Source organism: Scheffersomyces stipitis, chromosome 4 (genome assembly GCF_000209165.1).
Source record: "Scheffersomyces stipitis CBS 6054 chromosome 4, complete sequence".
Taxonomy (NCBI): domain Eukaryota; kingdom Fungi; phylum Ascomycota; class Pichiomycetes; order Serinales; family Debaryomycetaceae; genus Scheffersomyces; species Scheffersomyces stipitis.
In genome coordinates, this window is record NC_009044.1 from 455,356 (window position 1) to 475,542 (window position 20,187).

General features: G+C 42.5%; 7 protein-coding genes across 7 annotated transcripts; 3 read left to right on the forward strand and 4 right to left on the reverse strand. All coding sequences in view use genetic code 12, as the record gives it.

The window, feature by feature from the left end:
* Positions 1 to 50: 50 nt before the first annotated feature.
* PICST_89371 (60S ribosomal protein L23) lies at positions 51 to 1,018 on the reverse strand. The gene is made up of 2 exons (XM_001384346.1): positions 948 to 1,018; positions 51 to 477 (listed from the first exon to the last, which is right to left on the reverse strand). Exons 1-2 carry the CDS (start codon positions 987 to 989, stop codon positions 106 to 108), a joined length of 414 nt encoding a protein of 137 aa, XP_001384383.1. The 5' UTR covers positions 990 to 1,018; the 3' UTR covers positions 51 to 105.
* A 328-nt stretch (positions 1,019 to 1,346) lies between these two features.
* AMD3 (Acetamidase) lies at positions 1,347 to 3,772 on the forward strand (the record flags this gene model as incomplete). Its single annotated transcript, XM_001384012.1, has 1 exon — positions 1,347 to 3,772. Exon 1 carries the CDS (start codon positions 2,126 to 2,128, stop codon positions 3,770 to 3,772), a length of 1,647 nt encoding a protein of 548 aa, XP_001384049.2. The 5' UTR covers positions 1,347 to 2,125.
* A 1,966-nt stretch (positions 3,773 to 5,738) lies between these two features.
* Positions 5,739 to 7,821, forward strand: FEN3 (Pantothenate transporter FEN2 (Fenpropimorph resistance protein 2); the record flags this gene model as incomplete). The annotated part of the gene is made up of 2 exons (XM_001384013.1): positions 5,739 to 7,053; positions 7,748 to 7,821. 2 exons carry the CDS (start codon positions 5,739 to 5,741, stop codon positions 7,819 to 7,821), a joined length of 1,389 nt encoding a protein of 462 aa, XP_001384050.2.
* Positions 7,822 to 8,565: 744 nt separating this feature from the next.
* WSC1 (beta-1,6-N-acetylglucosaminyltransferase, contains WSC domain) lies at positions 8,566 to 10,239 on the reverse strand. The gene has a single exon (XM_001384347.1). The coding sequence runs from the start codon at positions 9,866 to 9,868 to the stop codon at positions 8,597 to 8,599; it is 1,272 nt and encodes a 423-aa protein (XP_001384384.2). The 5' UTR covers positions 9,869 to 10,239; the 3' UTR covers positions 8,566 to 8,596.
* Positions 10,240 to 13,125: 2,886 nt separating this feature from the next.
* On the forward strand, positions 13,126 to 13,944 carry PICST_31306 (predicted protein; the record flags this gene model as incomplete). The annotated part of the gene is made up of 1 exon (XM_001384014.1): positions 13,126 to 13,944. One exon carries the CDS (start codon positions 13,126 to 13,128, stop codon positions 13,942 to 13,944), a length of 819 nt encoding a protein of 272 aa, XP_001384051.2.
* Positions 13,945 to 14,572: 628 nt separating this feature from the next.
* Positions 14,573 to 16,938, reverse strand: PICST_67503 (predicted protein; the record flags this gene model as incomplete). The annotated part of the gene is made up of 1 exon (XM_001384348.1): positions 14,573 to 16,938. The coding sequence occupies one exon, from the start codon at positions 16,430 to 16,432 to the stop codon at positions 14,573 to 14,575; it is 1,860 nt and encodes a 619-aa protein (XP_001384385.2).
* A 1,432-nt stretch (positions 16,939 to 18,370) lies between these two features.
* PICST_31308 (predicted protein) lies at positions 18,371 to 19,999 on the reverse strand (the record flags this gene model as incomplete). The annotated part of the gene is made up of 1 exon (XM_001384349.1): positions 18,371 to 19,999. The coding sequence occupies one exon, from the start codon at positions 19,997 to 19,999 to the stop codon at positions 18,371 to 18,373; it is 1,629 nt and encodes a 542-aa protein (XP_001384386.2).
* Positions 20,000 to 20,187: the final 188 nt, after the last annotated feature.

A 20,187-nucleotide genomic window follows, 5' to 3' on the forward strand; every position in this document is an offset into this window, starting at 1 on the left:
TTATAGCATGTGGATATTAGTCATTTGCACGCTAAAACTACATCAGCCATGATAAACGTAATATGTTATTATTATATTATGTAGAATATGAAACACCCAATTCGCTTAAACAACGACACCGGAGTTGGAGGCAATACGTGGCCACAAGTCAGCACATTCCTTAGCAACTGGACCAGTGATGGCAGAACCCTTCATTTCACCCTTAGGGTTGACAATGACACCGGCGTTGTCTTCGAAGTACAAGTAGACACCGTCCTTTCTTCTCCATGGTCTGGATTGTCTGATGACGATAGCTGGCATGACCTTCTTTCTCAATTCAGGCTTACCCTTCTTGACAGTAGCCATGACCATGTCACCAGCAGAAGCAGCTGGCAATCTGTTCAATCTAGCACCGACACCCTTGACGGCCAAGACATATAAGTTTCTAGCACCGGAGTTATCAGCACAGTTCATGACAGCACCGACTGGCAAAGCCAACTATAAAATATTGTTAGTACATATTCAGATGGGATGAGATGTAGTAGATGAAGGATAAATTTTAGATAATCTGGATTTTAGATTTGATGTTGCTGATATGATGGAATTATAATAAAACTTGTCACGATGTCATTCCTTTAGCGTTTTAAGTAAATGAATATATCGGTATGAATATTGGTGACGATTTTCCGAATTCTTGAGCATTTACTACTTTCTAATTTTTCACTTCAATCTTTCTAGGGTTTCACTTTTTGGATCATCATATCACTGTAGAAGTGAACATTATGATGGCATACAACACGAATATCTAGTCGTCTCATTACACTGTGGACATTGACAGTTTCTCTCTTTTTCTTCGCTGCTTTTCGGTGATCTGATATTTCTCTGCTCTGAAGCAGACATCTGATATTATTCTGGATTATTATATCTTTCTCTACTACCATCGTGGACTCTTAATAAACGGCACATACAGACATACGGAACTTGTTACCGGAAGCACCAGAACCAGACATTATGTATAATTATTGATATGTTATAAACAACAAACAAGCAAAAGTATTAAGAAGAACTTTTATTAAACCTGCTTGGTTAGTGCAGTGCCAGTAGGAAGAGTAGTGAAAATTTTTCGGAGACATTTGGCACGAGAGCGACATCAGCAACAGGAATGTCGCACGGCTAGTCTATTAGTGCGGAAGACTTCCATGGTGATTTGGTGGTATGCATATAGTCTGGGAAGAATGAGAAATTAGGGTTGAGCCCTAGTGTGTTTAATTCACGTGATATAACTAAGTGGACCATGCTGGTGGCTGTAGATAAAGAGTCAATAATTCGGTCCTTTCGTATCAACTTCAGTCATTATTTCCAATAGACTTGAATGGGTATATACAGCTTGTTTGTGAAAAATGAAGTAACTTGCAAATGTTCCCTGATTCACCAAGTCTCACTTCCTCGGTCTCACTCACCTACTAATCGAGCTCCTATTCATTTAGTGGAGTAGCTATTTAGGGAATGTCGAAACGTTACACTTGTTGGGAACTGGGTACACCGGTACATGGATAACGAATACCGATATGACAATCACCGATATCAATCTCCCATAACCACAAAGCACTACAGACATTTACGAAACGAAAGATTAGTGAAAATTCCGAGAGTCTACGAGCGGAAATCAATATCGAACTGAACAATAAACTCAATGCCCCCAAAAACAGGAATTCTCCGCTGCAATTATTTCAAACTACATGTGTCCACTACAGAAACTGTTCCTGTGACATGGTGCAATTGGTATCTTTATATAGACCAGACTGTTAGGAGTTCCAGTTCCGCTCGGGGTTACGCTATCCTCTTCCGATAAGCTCCTGCACTCCTTCCTGTAGCTGATAAGATTGATACAGTGGGGCCCCCGGATTAGGCAATGGACCGTTCTAGCTGATCGAGTAGCCATTCGTTTATAAGCACAAGGAAAGGCCCGAGAAATAGTTTGGCTTTTGGAAAATTACTACTATTAATAGTTATATTGATAACAAGCTGACAGTGTTGTTCTTAAGGACTACAGGCTATTGCTCTTTGAGAACACGTACAGCTCCTACAGACTAATTGCTATTCATTGCTTCTGCAGATCGCCGATTTTCAATTTTCAGATCCGAAAATGACCATCACCGCTCCAACCTACAAGGACATTGCTGCTCGAAAAGTTGCCGAAAGGGATGCCAAGTTCGCTACACATTGGTTAATTCCAGAAGACAAACTTCCCTCTGCTGACGTCAAAGATGTGCTCCACTGGATTGCCAAGTCTGGCTACTTGACTCCAGCTGAAATTGAGATTACTGAGTCTCCGGTTGCTACTATTCTCGACAATATCAAGTCTCGCAAATGGACAGCCGTAGATGTCACTTCGGCTGTATGCCATAGAGCATCTATAGCCCACCAATTGACCAACTGCTTGACAGAAATCTTTTTTGATGAAGCTTTGGAAAGAGCACTGGAGTTGGACAAATTCCAACAGGAAACTGGTCAAGTCGTAGGTCCTTTACATGGATTGCCCATTTCGCTCAAGGACAACTTCAACATCAAGGGACAGGCCACAACCATCGGGATTGTGAATTTCTGCTTCAATCCTGAGAAATTTGACGAGGACGCTGTGTTGGTTAAGATGCTCCGAGCCCAAGGAGCAATTTTCTATGTCAAGACAAATGTACCTGTAGCCATGATGATGCCTGAGTCCACCAACCATATTTGGGGTAACACAACCAACCCTATGAATAGGTCGTTGAGTTCTGGAGGCTCTTCTGGAGGCGAGGCTGCCTTAATCAAACTCCGAGGCTCTCCAATTGGCATAGGCTCTGACATTGGAGGCTCGATTCGTATTCCAGCTTCATTCCAGAACTTGTATGCTATCAAGCCGACGTTTGGAAGATTCCCTACTTACGGTGCAAGATCAGGATTGCCGGGCCTAGAATCTGTCAACAGTGTCAACGGACCCTTGGGTACTTCATTAGACGACTTGGAGTTCTATTGTAAAGCTGTCGTTGATAGTGAACCTTGGAATCACGACGCAAAGTGTGTGGAAATTCCATGGAGGGATATAGAATTGCCAGAGAAGTTGAACATAGCCATCTGCATTGATGACAAGTTCATCCGTCCTACTCCACCAATTCGCAGAGCTGTCAGGATCGTAGAAGAGTCGTTGAAAGCTGCTGGACATGATGTCATCGAATGGGTTCCTGAAGATCATTTGCGTCTCTCAGAAATCATTCTGGCATTCTTTCTTAGTGATGGAGGTATTCATGTCAAAGCTGAAACAGAAGCTACAGGTGAAACCATTTTTCCTTACATGAAACCCTACGAGAGCGCTGTAGACATCTCAGTGTCTCAATTGTGGAAGCTACATGCAGAAAGAACTAAGCTCATTAAGAAGTATCTCGACAGATGGATGGCTACGGCAGAAGTTACCAAGAACGGCAAACCCATCGACGCCATCATCATGCCAGTGACGCCTTTTGCGGGCAACCCTAATGGAAAATTCCACAACTACGTAGGATACACTTCTCCCTTCAACGTTTTAGACTACACTGTAGGAGTTTTCCCCGTGACTCGTGCTGATCAGGAATTGGATCCAAGAGACGAGGAAAGCGCCAACTACAATTCAGAAGACAATGCTGTTTGGAGTGACTTCGATCCTAGTGCCAACCATGGGGGAGCCGCTGCGTTGCAGCTTATTGGCAGGAAGTTCCAGGAGGAAAAGGTCATTGCTATGATGAAGGTCATTTCCGAGCTTATCAACTATTCTGATTGAAAAGGGGTAGAGCATATATACTAGTATAGAACACGAGCGGAATAATATACGTTGAAATAGAGCATGTCAGCAACATGGTAAGTTCTAAGCGGAAACCATGGGAAACTATAGGAGATGTGACGGAGTTTTGTGCCGTTTTGAGAGCTTCTCCAGATCTATAAACGAGATGTCCATGAATCTTGCCGAAATTAAATAGCACTACTTGAATAGGAACCCTCCGCTAGTTAATTGCAGAGTGTTCTTTGTAATTTGCTAGGGAGCTCTTGCTGGTATGGGGTAATTGAAGAATTTCACCGAGAATTGCCCAATGAAAAGAATAGGGATAGACTACGCCAACAAGCAACATTGCCGAAATATGGGGTAAATGGAGAATAGTAACATCCAAGTTTATGATCTAAGTGTAATTTGTAATATTAGTAAGGTTAGTCATCATTACCTTTTGATCAAGTAACGATACTCAACGAAGAGTACAGAGAGACTGTGCAACACAGTGTCAATTTTTAGAGTAGACATAAAATACGACAACGAAACCAAAATTCAACTTCTATGGTAGCACCTAAAACATCTAAGCCATGGATAATGCTCCACCTTTCTTTCAGATATAGGAAAAGATTATAAGCTCTATGGGTCTGACTGCAGTTTAGGACAAGCTGGGAAGAAGTCAAAGTCAACAGCGAAAAGGCAATTCCTTGGCTTATCAGAAATTAGTACTTTTAACGATATCAGTTAGCCAATTTCAGACATTTGTAGAAATTCATTATTTTATATACTCTACGTTTAAATGTAGATTCTCCGTACCGTAGTAACTACATTTAAACTACCACTATCATTCAATAGTGATAGCCTTGCAAAAGTCGAGGATCTGGACTAGACCCCCAAATATGGGTACTACGATAACGGTCGATTCCGACTACTGGTTTAGTTGCACGGAAAGAGATTCCTTTTCTGTTCCTTATCTTAAAAGCGAGCATGCGGATACGATCCACCACCCCGGAAGACGTGCTCCTCAAATTCAGCTCTTGTTCTCGCTCTTTTTGTGGTGACAGTGTGGATTCTGTTCCTGTGACCTGGGGAGAATTGCTCTGTATTTATACTTCTCTGGCTTGGTTGGGTGCGAAAGGTTGCGAGCCCTGGATGCAGGCGATAAGTGATCCAAAACGCCATGAAACGGCTAATAAACGGCAGCCGGAGCCAAGTGAGGAGAACGAAGAGGAGATGAAGTGTTCTGTGACTGCTGGAATTGATAAACTTATGGGACTTAACGAAATTAAGCAGCGAGGACAAATTGGTGTTAGTAGATTCTCCTCTGTGGTCTGAGACAAATTGAGCTATATGGGATTATGGTAAATTGCAATTAAGCACTCTGAAGTTGCTATCTGGTACAAACGAATGTGGTACTGGTAGCATGTGTTACCGTATCTGTAATGTGATGATTCGATAGTGGCTTTAGGTGCTATCTGGTGCCATAATGGTGCTGCGATCGGAAATCTCGAATTGCAAATGCAAAATTGCGCTCAAAGCGGAAATGTTTATCGTAGCACCGAGAAAAAATATGTAGCGGGATTCGAGGTACGAAAGTTTTTCATCTTCTGGTTCTTCTGATAAGATCCCCGATAATCTGAATTACAGCTCCTTACAATAGATAAGTGGGAATATGCTTTAGCACTGTGTGTAATATTGCTGATTTACGGGAAGCAGATTGGACTTTTGTCATAGTTGTTTCATTCATCTGATATAAATAGTGAACAATTGCGATATCATAGTTGCGAAAGTCTATAAAATCAGATTCAACAATCTACCTGTGACAATTCTACTAATTCCATAACGTACTCTGCTAGAATTTTCCGACTACTGTTGAATTAGAACTGCTGCTGAAGATTTCATATTTAAGAAATTAGGACTACCAAAGACTCCCAAAATTGCAATTGAATTATATTCTACTAGAAACAGCTTATATTCTACGTTCATGGCAGGTACTCTCACCAAACTAAAGACCGTGGTCTGGGGAAAGATTCCCACCGATCCGGTCGAACGTCGTCTCTTGTTCAAGATGGACTGGTTCATCTTATCGTACTGTTGCTTAATGTACTGGGTCAATTACTTGGACCGAGCCAATCTTGCCAATGCCTATGTATCGGGGATGCAAGTAGACTTGAACATGAAGGGTAACGAGTTCAACTTGATCAATACTTGTTTTAATGTGGGGTACATTGTGGCGTTGGTTCCACACAATTTGGTGTTGTTGAGAGTAAGACCTAGATACTGGTTGTCATTCTGTATGCTTGTCTGGGGAGTTCTCACCTTGTCATTGTACAAGGCTACTTCCTTCAAGCAAATGTGTGCCATCAGATTTTTCGTAGCTGTGTTTGAATCTGCTACTTTCACCGGGGTTCATTTGATACTAGGTAGTTACTACGATGAAGAGCTCTTACCCTTCCGTACGGCTGTGTTCACCAGTTCTGGTTTGGTAGGTTCGATTTTCTCGTCGGTCATGCAAGCTGCCATCTACGAGAACATGGACGACTACAGAGGAATCCGTGGCTGGAGATGGTTGTTTATCATTGACTTTATCGTCACCGTTCCAGTTGTTATCTACGGTTTTTTCTTCTTCCCAGATGCACCAGAAATTTCCAAGCCATTCTACTTCACCGAAGAAGAACATCAGCTTGCGTTGAAAAAGTCTCAAGATCGCAAACATGTAGACTCCTTCAGCTGGTCTGTATTCAAGAGAATCTTTGGCAGGTGGCATTGGTACTTGTTCTCGTTCCTCTGGGTTCTAGGAGGAGAAAATGAGTCGTTTGCTTCCAACTCGTTGTTTGCACTCTGGTTGAAATACTTCGAGTATACCGTTCCTCAGCGTAATCACTACCCAATGGGTGTTTTTGCGGTGGGCATTACTGCTACACTTTTATCTGCGTTGTACTTGAATGCTACTGGAGGTAAAAACCATTGGCACATTGGTATAATAATCATGTGTGCGATGATTCTTTCCGCTATTCTAATGGCAGCCCGTCCATTGTCGACTGGTGTAGTGTTCTTTGCGCAGTATCTAGGAGGTATTCCCTACGCTGGTCAGACTGCGTTCTTCGCCTGGGCCAATGTCGTCTGTCAGGACGACCTCCAGGAAAGAGCGGTAGTGTTGGCCTCTATGAACATGTTCAGTAATGCCGTTAATGCCTGGTGGTCGCTCTTATTCTACGTAGCTTCAGATGTCCCCAAATTCAGAAAGGGATGTTGGGCAATGCTTGCTACAGCAATTGCCAGTGGTATTTTGGTCTGTGGTATGCGGTACTTGCAGGTTCAAGAAGAGAAGAATCAAGCCTTATACTCTGGGGACGAAGAGTCTGCAGAGCAGACTGAGAAAGCCGAGCCAGTGGTGGTAAAGGTAGACTCACATCCGTCTGCCAGCGACTAGAGTGGCCCGATAGTTTTCAATATTAGCATGCTGCTATATGGTGGAGACATTGCAGTGTAGAGATATCCGACGATCCAGTCACCAATAGGCTATGATTATATACTGTATACACATTAGATTTAGGCTAACAAGCTGAGGCGAATATACTAAGCTTCTTTACAAAACGAGCCACATTGGCATATAAAACGTAAACAGAAGACATAAACGTAAACACAGAAGCTACTAATGAACATCTAAACAAAAAAATACAGCCAAAGCACCCCTGGTGGATCCGGGGAATGAAACTGTTCGTACGCGTCGCTGAGTTTCGTGTATGCAAAACAAACTTCACTCACGCCAAAAGTGAGAGCCCATAATAACCGATAAGAAACAAGCCAAACAGCAGTATGTAGTATTCAAATAAAGAAAACATACGAACACACATGCACACGTAGCAACTACGCGCAAATATGAATCGATGGTAGCATCGGCTGTAGCGAGAAGCAGATTAGGCTTCTCGTGGCACAACAATCAGCGTGTCGCAGGAGCGACAGGAACATGCAAGTTTCAGGCCCAATGAGAGGTCGCCAGGGCTAAGCATAGATTCAGCCTGAAGCCACAACCTAGGAGCTGCGCGTACCGTGTTGTAGACTGAAACTATCTGGAGATGTAGCGAGACACCATACAGTTTTAGGGAGCTAAAATAGAATAAAGGGTCGGTGGGAAGTTCGTGGGAAGTTCGTGGGAAGCATTTAGTGTTTAGCACTCAATTGAAGACTATAGAAAGCTGAAAAGGTTAAGTTTGCACAGCCATACTGTCAGGACATATGGCATGGCGGACATTCTGTTATAGTTTATACTATATAGGGTAATTTCCACCACTCCAGCACAACATAGCATGTTTTAAAGCAGTATTGTCCCACGTCTTCTCCCGCTTCTCAGAAGAATTCCAGTGTGTCAAACCATTATTTTGGTGGATGTGTGAATTAGAGTGTATTTTCTATGCAAAGGGGTGGTTTTGCAATTATTTTGCCGATATTTTGTTTGGGCCAGTGTTATTCCAGAATGTCGATTGTGTAACCAGAGAGACGTTGTTTATTTACTTCAGCCTGGGAAAATGTATGCACACGAGCCGCAGCGCGGTAGCTTCAGCACCAGAGATTATAGTAGCGGATCATGGTACCACAGAACCAGCTCATTAACATACTACAGTGGTACATTTTCCTGTAGAGTACCACTACTGTGATGTCGCTACTGTTAGAACCACTTCAGTAGAAACTTTACCAAAGCATAGATACAGTTGTACACCATTGTAGAATTGTTATCGCTTTAGCTTGTACGAACTCTTGCTGTAGTATCATTACCGTGCTACTCTCTCTACAGACTACATCTCTCTATTCCTTAACTGCTTCCAGCAGTGTATATATTAATTAGTTATTAACAACCTTCAAAGATCCTGGTTGACGGGCTATGATGTCTGGAAGCGATCCCACACTCAATCTCCGTCTTCCGAGCTCTGGTGGAGAGTCTGCCGGTGGATCCAAGAATGTGAAGTCGTTAGTGTTGTTATTGTTACTATCGCTATTGAACGAATGCTCTCCTCCACTATGTCCTTCGTTCAGATTATGGTATCCATGGCCGAATCCAGCAGCAGCTTGCGATGCTTCGCGGCTGTGCCCCATGCTCGTTGAATTTGGACTACCGTTGGCATGACCGTTCTGGTCCACGTCGAAGTTGTAGCCTCCAGCTATCAAGAACGGATTGGCTGTTAACTGGGGAGGTGGCAGAGGTGCTGGGAATCCTGTTTTTTCAGGTCCAGAAAGCGTAAACTCGTCATCGTAGTCTTCATCGTCGCTCCTCTTACGTCTCCACCACATAAAGGCGAAGATAAGCCCCGCAATGAGCCCAATGCCAGCAATGGATCCTACAACTGCTCCAGCTATACCTCCGGCTGACAACGACTTGTTGGAAGATGACGTTTTATCTTCAGTCTCGTCTACATCAGATGTGTTGGTAGGGCCACTGGCTGTAGATGAAGGGGTGTTGACGATGGTTTTGTAAATGATAGAGGGACTGGTGCCTGCTGGGTTTGTAGTGAGTGTCAGCACAATAGTGGTGACAGCATTGTGTTTGGGCGAAGACGATTCTGAAGTTGAACTTGAAGTTTCTGGTGAATCTGTGGACGTTTCTTGTGCAGAGGAAGAGGTTTCTTCCTCTTGCGAAGAAGATGAAGATGGCTCTACTGTAGAAGATGATACTTTGGTAGAAGTTGAGGTAGAAACCGAAGTAGATTTGGATGTTGAAGACGTCACAGACGTCGTCGTCGTCGTCTTGGTGTTGGTTGACGTTGTAGCATCTTCGACATCGGCATTTACGTAGACCAAGAAATAGTTATCTCCCCCACATTCTTCTTCAGGGTAGCCAGGACAAGGAACATTACAATTGGAAGAAGAAACCTGATTTGAGGAGTCCGGAGCTGTGTCTCCGCAGTAGCAATATTTACCGCTCAAGAGAGCAACAACTCTTTTGCCTTCACATTGTAGCTCACAGTGGCCCGACGACTGGTAGATGTTTTGGTCCAGAAGAGAGAAGCCTAGCGACGACTTCTGGGCGTAGCAACCGTCGCTGGACCATGAGTCGGCATTGGCAGGTTTGGCGGCTAGGGCCATGGCTAGCACTAGTGGTATTAGTGTTTTGAACATGGTTGTAAATGCAATTGTTGTGAATTTATGACGTTACAAGATGGTGCAGCTTGTGATGCTTAGAGGGCGTGGATATTAAGGGGCCGCGAAGTGGGAGTGGAAGGTGAGGAAATGAAACGATGCGAATAATGAAAAAAATACAAACGACAAGTACTATGCACTTATCTGGAGTTATGGGTCACACTGGGAGCTGCTGTGACTTATTCAGCTTTTGTTGCGATAAACTTGGGTGGGTTTTGGTGGTTTGGCACTGTTCTGTCAAACTCTGATTCTGGTTCGATGAGCAGATCAGATTCTTTTTCAACAGTGGTGATGTCTGATTTACAGGTAACGGAGCAAGATCTGGGGACTCGTCCTATGCTATGGTTGGGTGGTAGCTTCGGCACCGGTACGTCCACTAACTATGACTAGCAAAATAACAGTGGAAAGAACACTGACTCACTATACAAATTTCGCCAGACACAAATCAGGGACTTTTCACCATTATATAGGATCTATTTTTAAAGGTAAACAAAGGGCGAGAAAAAAAGAAAGGCGAAATTTTATTTTCTCGTGGATGCGTTTCTGTCGATAATGTGCATGAACAGAGTCTGGCTGAAATTGGTAATTGGTTTAACCAAAACGAACAGGGCTACCCTGAAACGAGCGTGGTTCAGGAACGATCTAACGGTGAAAAACAACACGTCGACACGTACCGACTTACTTTTCGTGTCTCTTTGCCACGACTGCCGGCCGTAGAAGTTGTGCCGGTGTTTGGTGGTTAGTTCAGTGGTTATTAGCTGAGTTTTGCTATAAGCATAATTCTCCTGTTGTTGCCTATTACTGCTGCTACTCCTGCTGCTGCAGCTGCCTTATTGTGGAGGTAGTGTTCTCTCCGCGATTATGTTCCCAAATTTACCGAGAAGTCCTACATTTACCGAGCCATCCTGCTTGCAAATTTTCCATGCTAGACCGTCAGCTCCCGGAATCTCATTGGTTCCAGCAAGACAATGCATTGCGGCCAGCATCAAGTAGGTGAAGGCTGTCTCAGTTTTGAGCTGGTCCTTCGACAATGGGAATCAGAACGTATTGCGGTGTGGTTGTTCAAACTGAAGAAGATCTCTAGACTAAAACTGAACTCACTAAATTGGCCTAGAGCTCTACTTCCAAAGCTAGCGAATCACAAGATTACTACAAAACCAGTCGGTATCAGACCTACACCACGCGAGTATCAAAGCACTTTCTTTTGTTTTGGAAGTTTTAGTCGAGGTTTAGTCTGCTTGTTTGCAATCGGGCTACGCAGTTCGCGAACCTCTGCCTTCAGGAAGCACTCGATTTTTCTTCCACCTTATCTACCTCAACGGACAAGACCGCCTCAAAGCTACCGTTTCGCAAGTCTCTGCCATTGGACAGAAAGTCGACATTGAGGTAGTTGTTTTACTTCTCTGTGGCCTGCCACAGTTGTCCGCTTATCTACCAAGAGATGTCTAAGATCATAAGTATAATTACATAGTTCAAGAGTCCTAATTTCTGAATCTCTGCTTCCTACCCACATTATTTGTACCCACTTTTTTGGAGGAAAATCTGTAAAGACTTCCTCTCTATACACCTCTCGCTTCTCCCGCCTGCTAAATCTGCTTCCCTCCATAGTACTGAAATTCCATCTAAATCAATTCCATACCAAGTTCCAGAGACTTTGATTTAGAACCTGCAGATAGTCTCTACAAAGTTATGGCTCGGCAAGCTTGACATCGATGGCCCAGGCTATCCAAAATGACCCCACAATTATTTTGTCAATTAATCTCTTATTTTACCACTGTAAATGTGGATTTACCTCTTCCGACTTTTGTATGTCTATGTTGTGTAAACAATTTACTTCTTTGGGCTCGAGACCCATCAGACTTGTACAAAGAAGCTTCCATGCATTCCCACATCCATCTCAATTTTTTCATTATCAATTAAATCCCATATGCAGGCTGCTGAACTCCTGATCCAGGTGGCTTTTGCACCCATTCGGAAAAAGGGGGCTAAAACCTCCCAGACTAGAATGGCTCGATCGTAGTAGTTTGCTACGATGCAACAGTGCTTAAGCCCCGTGTATGTAGGAGATCCAATATGTCATGAGATCGTATTGTGCGTATAATGTTGTACGACAACTACTAGGTAGGGTAGGAATGTCTGTGAAACAGGAATGTATGCAGAGAGAATGCTAGTTAGATGTCAGACCGGTGTCAGTTGACGGATCTGCTGCCTTTCGAGACTATTGCAACCGTTTATATGCTTGTGGAGATGTAACCCATTAGAACTGAAGTAAATATGCCAACATTTTTGACAGAGAAATATTGGGAAACTTTCTGGATATTAATAAACTATATTTACATAAATGTTAGAAATTGCCACTTCATTAACAAGATTTTTTTTTTTTCACAAACAGCACTGCATTGCAATTATTGATTTCTTACATCTAATTCTCATCTTGCTGGCCCATTGTCATTCCTCAATACCAGTAACTTTTGTTAGGACCATTACCAGCACTATGTAGCAGGTCTCTATGAGCCTAACAATCAAAGATCCGGGTAAGACCCTTGGTAAAACACCATATGCAGTCACCAACAAAAGTTTTGTACTAAAAATTTGCGAGCCATTCACAACTAATGGTAATATGCTTTCTTCTTTGTCAAATAGGATACTAAGGGAAGACTTATAAAATCAGGAGCGACTAGGGAGCGGCATTCATATTCTGTGCGTGTCATCCTCTCGATGGCTCATTTCCTGTGCTGGTAGTTTGTACCTTGTCCTTAGAAAGATCGGCCTTTTTCGCTAACCACGATTCTGAAATTTTCGTAGATCGTTGTTTGATAGTAGTTGGGCGAACAGATGTAGAATGGTTGTAGAGTGTATGGGTTGGTAACTTGAATGTAATGCGTGTTATGTAAATTTTGGTCTCAATAGAAAGAGTGGATAGTGCTCTAGTTGGTGCACCATAGTTGAGGATTCAGTATGGAGCTGAAAACTATTAGCCTCAAGGAAATGTTCTGCTTCACATTGAATCATAGATTTCTAACCTTAACTCCTAACTTGTAGTTCATTCATTCTAGCATTCTTCATTGATTTCTCTTTGGCTGTACGTAGTAGCTTCCGTAAGCCAAATGCTTAGTTTCTCAGGCTAGAAAGTCTTGATGCCAGGTCTCCATAGTTAATTTTCGCGTATTTCACCTAAATCGCATTCAAATTATTCAAGAGTTCACCAAAACTACTCTTCATTCACCACACCCCCAATGTCGTCTTTAGAATCACTCAAGACTATAGAGCATATTCTACAACAATACACGGATGATCTCAACGCTCTTTCGATTCCGTCATTGCAGGATTTTGCCTCGACTCCTACTCTGTCCGCATTCGCTCAGTCTCCATACTTGAACAAGTACAAGCTACAGCAGCTAGAGGTGAATCTTCAGCATCTACGGAGCCAATTGCTTGCTATAAGTTCACACAACAACAAGAACTATACAGAATTGACACTGAAATTAAACCAACTTGTAAACGATACTCTTGAAGAAAAGAGATACGTGAATTCACAAATGATACAACTTTTCGATAGCCAGAATCAGACTTTGATCCAGAAAGATATACCGACAGTGACTTCCGACTCCGATACAAAACAGTCGCAGCTTCAGAAACTGGTCAAGCTGGAAGAAGAAGATCTTCCTTCATTGCGCCAGAGATTGCTACATGGGGGAAAACATACTCAACTTCTAGACGAAAGGGATCACGAAAAACTCAACGATTACCACGAATCGATTCAGGACGACATCATCAACGAGTTGTCCGAGTTAACGACTACATTGAAGAACTCGGCATATACACTTAGTCAGAAAATCCTTTCGGACGATTTGAGTATTCTCAACGAAACCAACGAGAACATGATTAGAAATTCCAACTTGTTCAAAGTTATCGACAAGAACTTGAACAACTATCTTGAAAACAAGACAGGAGGCAAGATAGGGTTGTTCATGTTGATCAAGTTGACCGTGGGTATTGTGGTTGGTTTTCTCTTTATGATCCTCCTCATCAAGATCATTCCACAAATAGGTTAGATCAGAGGTATTGGTTGTATATATTTATAGGAATGTAAAATGGTAGAAATGATATTGCTAACAGCAACAGTAATAGTAACAACAAGACAAAGCTGTGAAAAGTACAACGTAGACTAGCAATGACATTCATATAGTATTTTATTAGCAGTAGTGATAGAAGTATTAGTATAGTAATTTTAATTTTTATATAATAGTAATGTAAATAAACTAAATAAGGAAAGCAAGCTATGCACAGATAAATAAAACACTAGTGATGAACTGTTGAAATGAATATCTAGAAGTATAATCAATTATTAAAGGAACAAGGCAAAGCTAAAACAGGGGCTAGATGCTGAAATGGAAATATAATTGTAACAAACCTCTTTTTATCTTTTCCAAACACTCATTTTGGGATCCGTATTCCCAAAAATGCTAAATTAAACAAAGTAACGGCCCACAATCACACAGACATAACAACTATAACAGAACTATAGTGTTGGAACTGAATGAATAACTATTGGCGAAGAACAAAATGATGACATACATGTAAGCAGATTCTAGTTTGCTTAGTGAAACAAGGGAAAAGGAACAAATGATCAAAGTCTCATGAAGGACATACCAGTAATAAATAAAGTTCATTGCTTTCTGTTTAGATCTCGTCAATGATGGAAGGAGGTTGAGGAGTAGCTCCGCTTGGAGGAGTTCCAGCCGAGAGCAGTTGAGCTTGTTCGTCTGTCAAGAACTCACCGTCAGAAAAAGAGTGGTTGGAAACAGAATCAATACCGCCGTTAAGAGGCTGCGAGTTCTGGTTCTGGAATTGTCTGGGCAAATTACCACATCTGTCTTTACCAAAGTTGATCTTCAAGGACTTGTAGTCTTCGAACGACTTGATGCCGTCGATGGCCTTGATGGCATTGGCGATGTTGACAAAGTTAATAAAGGCACAATTCTTTTCCTCCAAGTAGTTGATCTGTTCAATATCACCAAATTTGGAGAAGTCTTCTCTCAACTTCTGGGGGTTGTAGTAGTCAAAATCAACAATGTTTCCAATGTAGATGTTTCTGGAAGCGCCGTTGGAAACAGCTAATGACAAGGCATTCGACAAAGGACCTGAGTGCTTACCCCAACCGACCTTGATTCTTCTGTTGTGAATCGTCAAACCATGCAATTGGCACATGGCAAAGAACTGGGCAGCGGCAATAGGATCGATGAAGGTGATGAAACAAACGTGTCTCTCCTTCAAGAACCGAATGCTCTGTAACAAACCGCCTCTGACCACATTACATATCTCTTCCACAGACGAGTCCTGATGCAAATTGCCTAAGTAAACAGTTCTGTTGCCCAAATTATTGGCACCACCAGCTTGTGTAGCAATCTGGGCTGCAGCAGCTGATTGTTGCACCAAAGCCAGAGAAATGAACTCACGATCAGCAGCTGTGACAATGTGCTCCATGCCGGGAGCTAAACCCAAGTACTGAGCAGCGTTGTGTTGTTGCGTTTTCGTGATAAATGCACATCTGTCCTTACCGTAGAAACACTTCTTGTCCAAGTACTTTTCTTTTAATGGTAAATTGGCAACACATCTGATGGCAGACAAGATCGACAAGAAGTGAATAAATGCTATACCCTTTTCAGGAATGATTTTGATGCAATCGATAATGCCGTAACACGACAAGTCTTCACGCAACTCCTGCTCCGTAATGACTTCGCCGTTGACGGGGTTGTTCAAGTTGCCCAAATAGACGTTTCTGGTAGCGCCGTCCCTTTGGATGGCTTCCATGACCGCTGGCAAGATAGGAGTGTTTTTACCCCAGCCGATGCGGATGTCGTGGCCCTTAATACTAAGCTTCTTCAAGATGCAATCGGAGTGGAACAACAACGCTGACTGGTGGTCTATGAACGAAATGAAGGCACAGTTCTTAGCTGGTAAGATCTTGACGTTTTCCAAGATCCCAGATCTGACGTAGTCCAACAACTCGTTGGGCTGGATGTCAGCAGGAATGTTGCCCAAATAGACGGTTCTGGAGGGAGCAGCAGTGTTGGCACCATTGGAAGCAGCTTGTCCGTAAACAACGTCTGGACCAGGCTGGTTCTGGACCTGGTTGGGTGGAGCCATAGCATTGGCAGAGCCATAGCCTTGCTGTTGTCCTGGACCTGCTCCATTGCCTACACCATATGGGGTCTGGTGCTGGATTGGGTTGACCAAGTTGGCACCATTTTGTTGACCCAAGTTAGGAGCGTTGGCTCCATTAACAAAGACAGCACCCTCGTCTTGGTAGAAGTCGTTAGCCCCGGAAGCGGCGTTGACGTCGTTATAGCCGAACTGGCCCCCGTCAGTTTGGTACTGGGGGTACTGGTCATAGGATGATTGTCTTGAGTCAATTTGTTGGGCCAAGTTGGCGTCCTGGAGAACGAGCTGTTCATCTGGGTTCTGTTGGTAGTACTGAGGGTAGTAGGGCTGGGCCATGTACTGTTGGGGTATGCCCTGATAAGGATCGTAGTATGACATTGCGAAGATTCTCGAGTAAAGGCAAGAGCGTAATGGTATATGGCAATATAGTTATATTAGTGATAGTAATATTATTAATTAGTGTTGGTGCTTGTAGTCTACTTTTAGTGTAGAACTAGTGGCTATTAGATTTGGGAATTTTGTGCGCAGCCTGAATTTTTCAGATCAAGAGGCGATGGGCAACGACAAAAGCGAGTTATGGCAGCTACGCGACGCTATCACGATATGATAAAGTGGAGATAGTGCTGGAGGTGAGCTGTATTGAGCTAATATTAGCTGGGTGTGTCGCAGTTTTTAGAAGGCCCGTGTGAAAAAGCGATGCTTCTGTAATTACTGGATTCTCGCTAGACTAGAAAGACTGGAACAGACTCGGTGTAGGGAGAAGACGAAAAAGCAAAACCACGTAGGAAAGCAGAGGGTGAGTGATGGGAACGGAGTCTACGGGATGGTGGATGTGGAGGGTGAATGTGGAAATTTAGGTGTTTTTCTCTGCCGTGGAGGATATTCCACTTTTGGAGAAGAAGAAGAGAGAGGAAGAAAGAAATGTGAAGGTTGGAGATGGAAGAAAAAAACTGAAGATGATTTTTCTGATCTGTGCGAAGCGCTAAAAAAAGCTTTGTCAGTAGAAGGAAATAGTGAGAACAATTTGAAGAGCGAGAATAGCGAGACTAGCGAGAGTAGAATAGTGGGATTGAATGAAGAAATACCTTAGAAACATATTATGTTGGGCACACTACACATGTTTCGTGTCCCCTTAGACCCACACATTTAAACACGTATGTATATGCCGTGATAGACTGCTACGCTGAACCCACTTCTTAGCCACCGTAGTGATGTGCTGTAGTTTTGGAGAGTGACAAAGCCGAACGAAAAAAACACCGCACCGTCCAAAAACGTCGCCAGCAGAGTACCGACTCTTCCAGTAGCACAAACAGGGAGACTGAGAAACTTGAAAAGACCCTGAGAAAACAGCCCGCCGAATTCTTGTCAAAGCAATTCTACAGGCACTGAACTACTCTACAACTTCTCTATAACATTGCCACCCTATAACAAGGAGAATGGCTTTGTTGAACAGCACTATATATATTCTGTACCGGGGGAAGCTCAACGCTCACACTACTATTCTCGCACGACACGGAGAGTTTCTCGCTAGCCCTCGGTACACCCTCGGTAGCCACTCTCGGTAGATGCATGATGATCTGGGAGATCGATCCACGACCGAATACACCCCACGATACTACCCAAAATATATTACCACATAGTATTTCCATAGCATATATACTCACTACGCCCAATTCTGCCCCATTGCCACAAATCTTGTACCGCCAATGTCTTAATGCTACATCTGGTCTCCACTGAGAGACGCTAAATAAATAAATCTCTGGACCGTTATATTTTTTCATCACCAGCAACTGAGCTATGATAATTATAATTACACTCTAACCAACTCTGAGGATGTCCACACTCTTCGCTGAAACCACTACTTCCACCGATTCAACTTCCTCCCCTACTTCTTCACTCAGTATATAATTCAGCCACTACTTCCTTCTCTCTCCTACCATATTGGCTCCTCCTTACAAAGGCTCTTTATGCATTAAGCTCTCTTTTGTATGCAGACCCCTGAAAATTTTGACACATCTAAATTTGTTAGTGTTGGTGGATAGAATCTTGCCCTACCCCTATATGGGGGCCACATTGGGGCCTTTTTCAAAATCTTGCTTCCGAAGATAATAGGTTCAATTATAATTGATTGTTTGTCAATTGGTAAAAAATAACTCACGCAGGAATAAGCCCCCTTAGTTGATCCCGGCCCAACAATTATTGTTCCGTTTATTATCTTGCACCCATAATGCGTGATTGCAAATTGCCAGCAACAATCAATATAATTGCAAGTATTGCTCAGTAGAAACTCCTAACTCTTGTAAACCCCAATAACAATTAATCTTCATCGGAGGAATAATCCGTCTCCGCATCTTTCAGATTCGCATCCACCTGCTTATCTGCATCGGCGTTGGTATCTGCTTTATTTGCATTGTCTCCAATCTTGCCTTCTTCTTCACTAATGTCACCTCCATTGTTTCTAATGTTTCTAGTTTCAAGTTCGTCTTCTTCATGATTATTTTGTTCCTGATCATCTGAAGAACCGTAATCTGTCTCCAAGGCTTCTTGACTAGCGTTAGCTTCATTAGACTCTTCATTTTCTTCCTTTCGCTCTTCCTTTACACCGGTCAATTGGATTCTCTCGGAAGATTCAAAGTCCAAAACCACCTTAGATCTCTGTATCTGCCCTTCAAGACTGTCTGAAACAATATCTGTACTATCCAGAACTAACTTCTCAGAATCTTTATCTTTCCCAGCCTCTAAATCAACTGTATCTACAGATTTGCCAAAATCCGGCTGTGTGTTTTCATTTTCAATCTTTTCTTCATCTTCATCATGTTCCACATAATCATCGTCACTATGGTTTGATTCGTACAAATCATTGTCATCATCATACTCATCGCCATCTTCGTGTTCACTTGCTTCTTCATCTTCTTCATCATCCTCGCTTTTTTCGAGAACGCTGTTCAATATCTCTCGGTCCGAGAAACTATTGATTAATGGTGCTTGACTATCTGGTTCCTTTTTCACTATTACATCACTTCTTCTACGTAATGATCTTCTTCTTGGTGCCACTACGTCTAAATCTTCTTCTTCTTCTTCTTTTACTGTAATATCTTTTTTGTTCTCTTCGACCTCTTGTTCCTCAGATTCTGCCTTTTTCCTTCCTCGTCTGGCTCTTTTCTTTGGCAGACCCTCAGTTTTGGTTTCTGTCTTTCTCTTCCTCTGCTTCAAGTACTTATCGTCGAGTTTATCCGGAATCATATCTTTATCAATTGCTACTAGCTTCGACGAATCCTTGAGAAATTCTTGGTTTAAATGTTCGACTCGATTTGTCGGTACGGTTTTCTTGGTCAACTCCCATATTTTATCTTTCTTAGCATTCAATACTTGGTAGAACTTCTGCTCTAGATCATCTATGATAAACTTGTACTCATTCTTAGCGATCTGGTAGCCGTTGTGCATTTGGAAGTTTTCTTCTTTTAAAGTCTCTATTGTCTTCTGCAAGCTTTTAATCTGCGATACCATACTCTGGTTCTGCGTTAATAGTAAGTCCATCCAATTGAAGAGATTGCCTTCGTCCTTGAGATGTGGTTCTTCCTCTAAGTTTACTGGTGTAAGTTCAATTATGGCAACAGTCACAGGGACCCTTGAGTCTGTCTTTATTGACAATTCTACCGGATTCTGATTGGGATCATTATCTTCCTCTATCAATTCTTTGGTTTCAGCGTCGTAGTATTCTGCTTTAGCAGAAATCTTTACTGAAAGCTGGAGATTCGGATATTTCCTCTCCTGCTCAAGTACATCCTCATTGTCAAGTGGAAATAGTTCTTGTATGACACTCGCATACTCCTCTTCCTCAATATTCTCGTTTGAAGCAGCACGAGTACGAAACACTCCAGATATAGATTTCTTGGTGAGGGTATAATGGAACGTTCCATCTTCATATCCAGCCGTTAAGGACATATTAATGAAGTTGGGGTCCTCACTTTCCGACTCGTATTCTGCTTTAGAAACATGTATAAACAATGTAGACCTTTTTATAAACTCTAGACTCTCAGAATCTTCTATGATAATCGGAACAGAGACCACATTTCCGTTAAGATGATGTTCAGCTGAAGAAGAATCAAAGGACCTGCTCATACTTGTACATC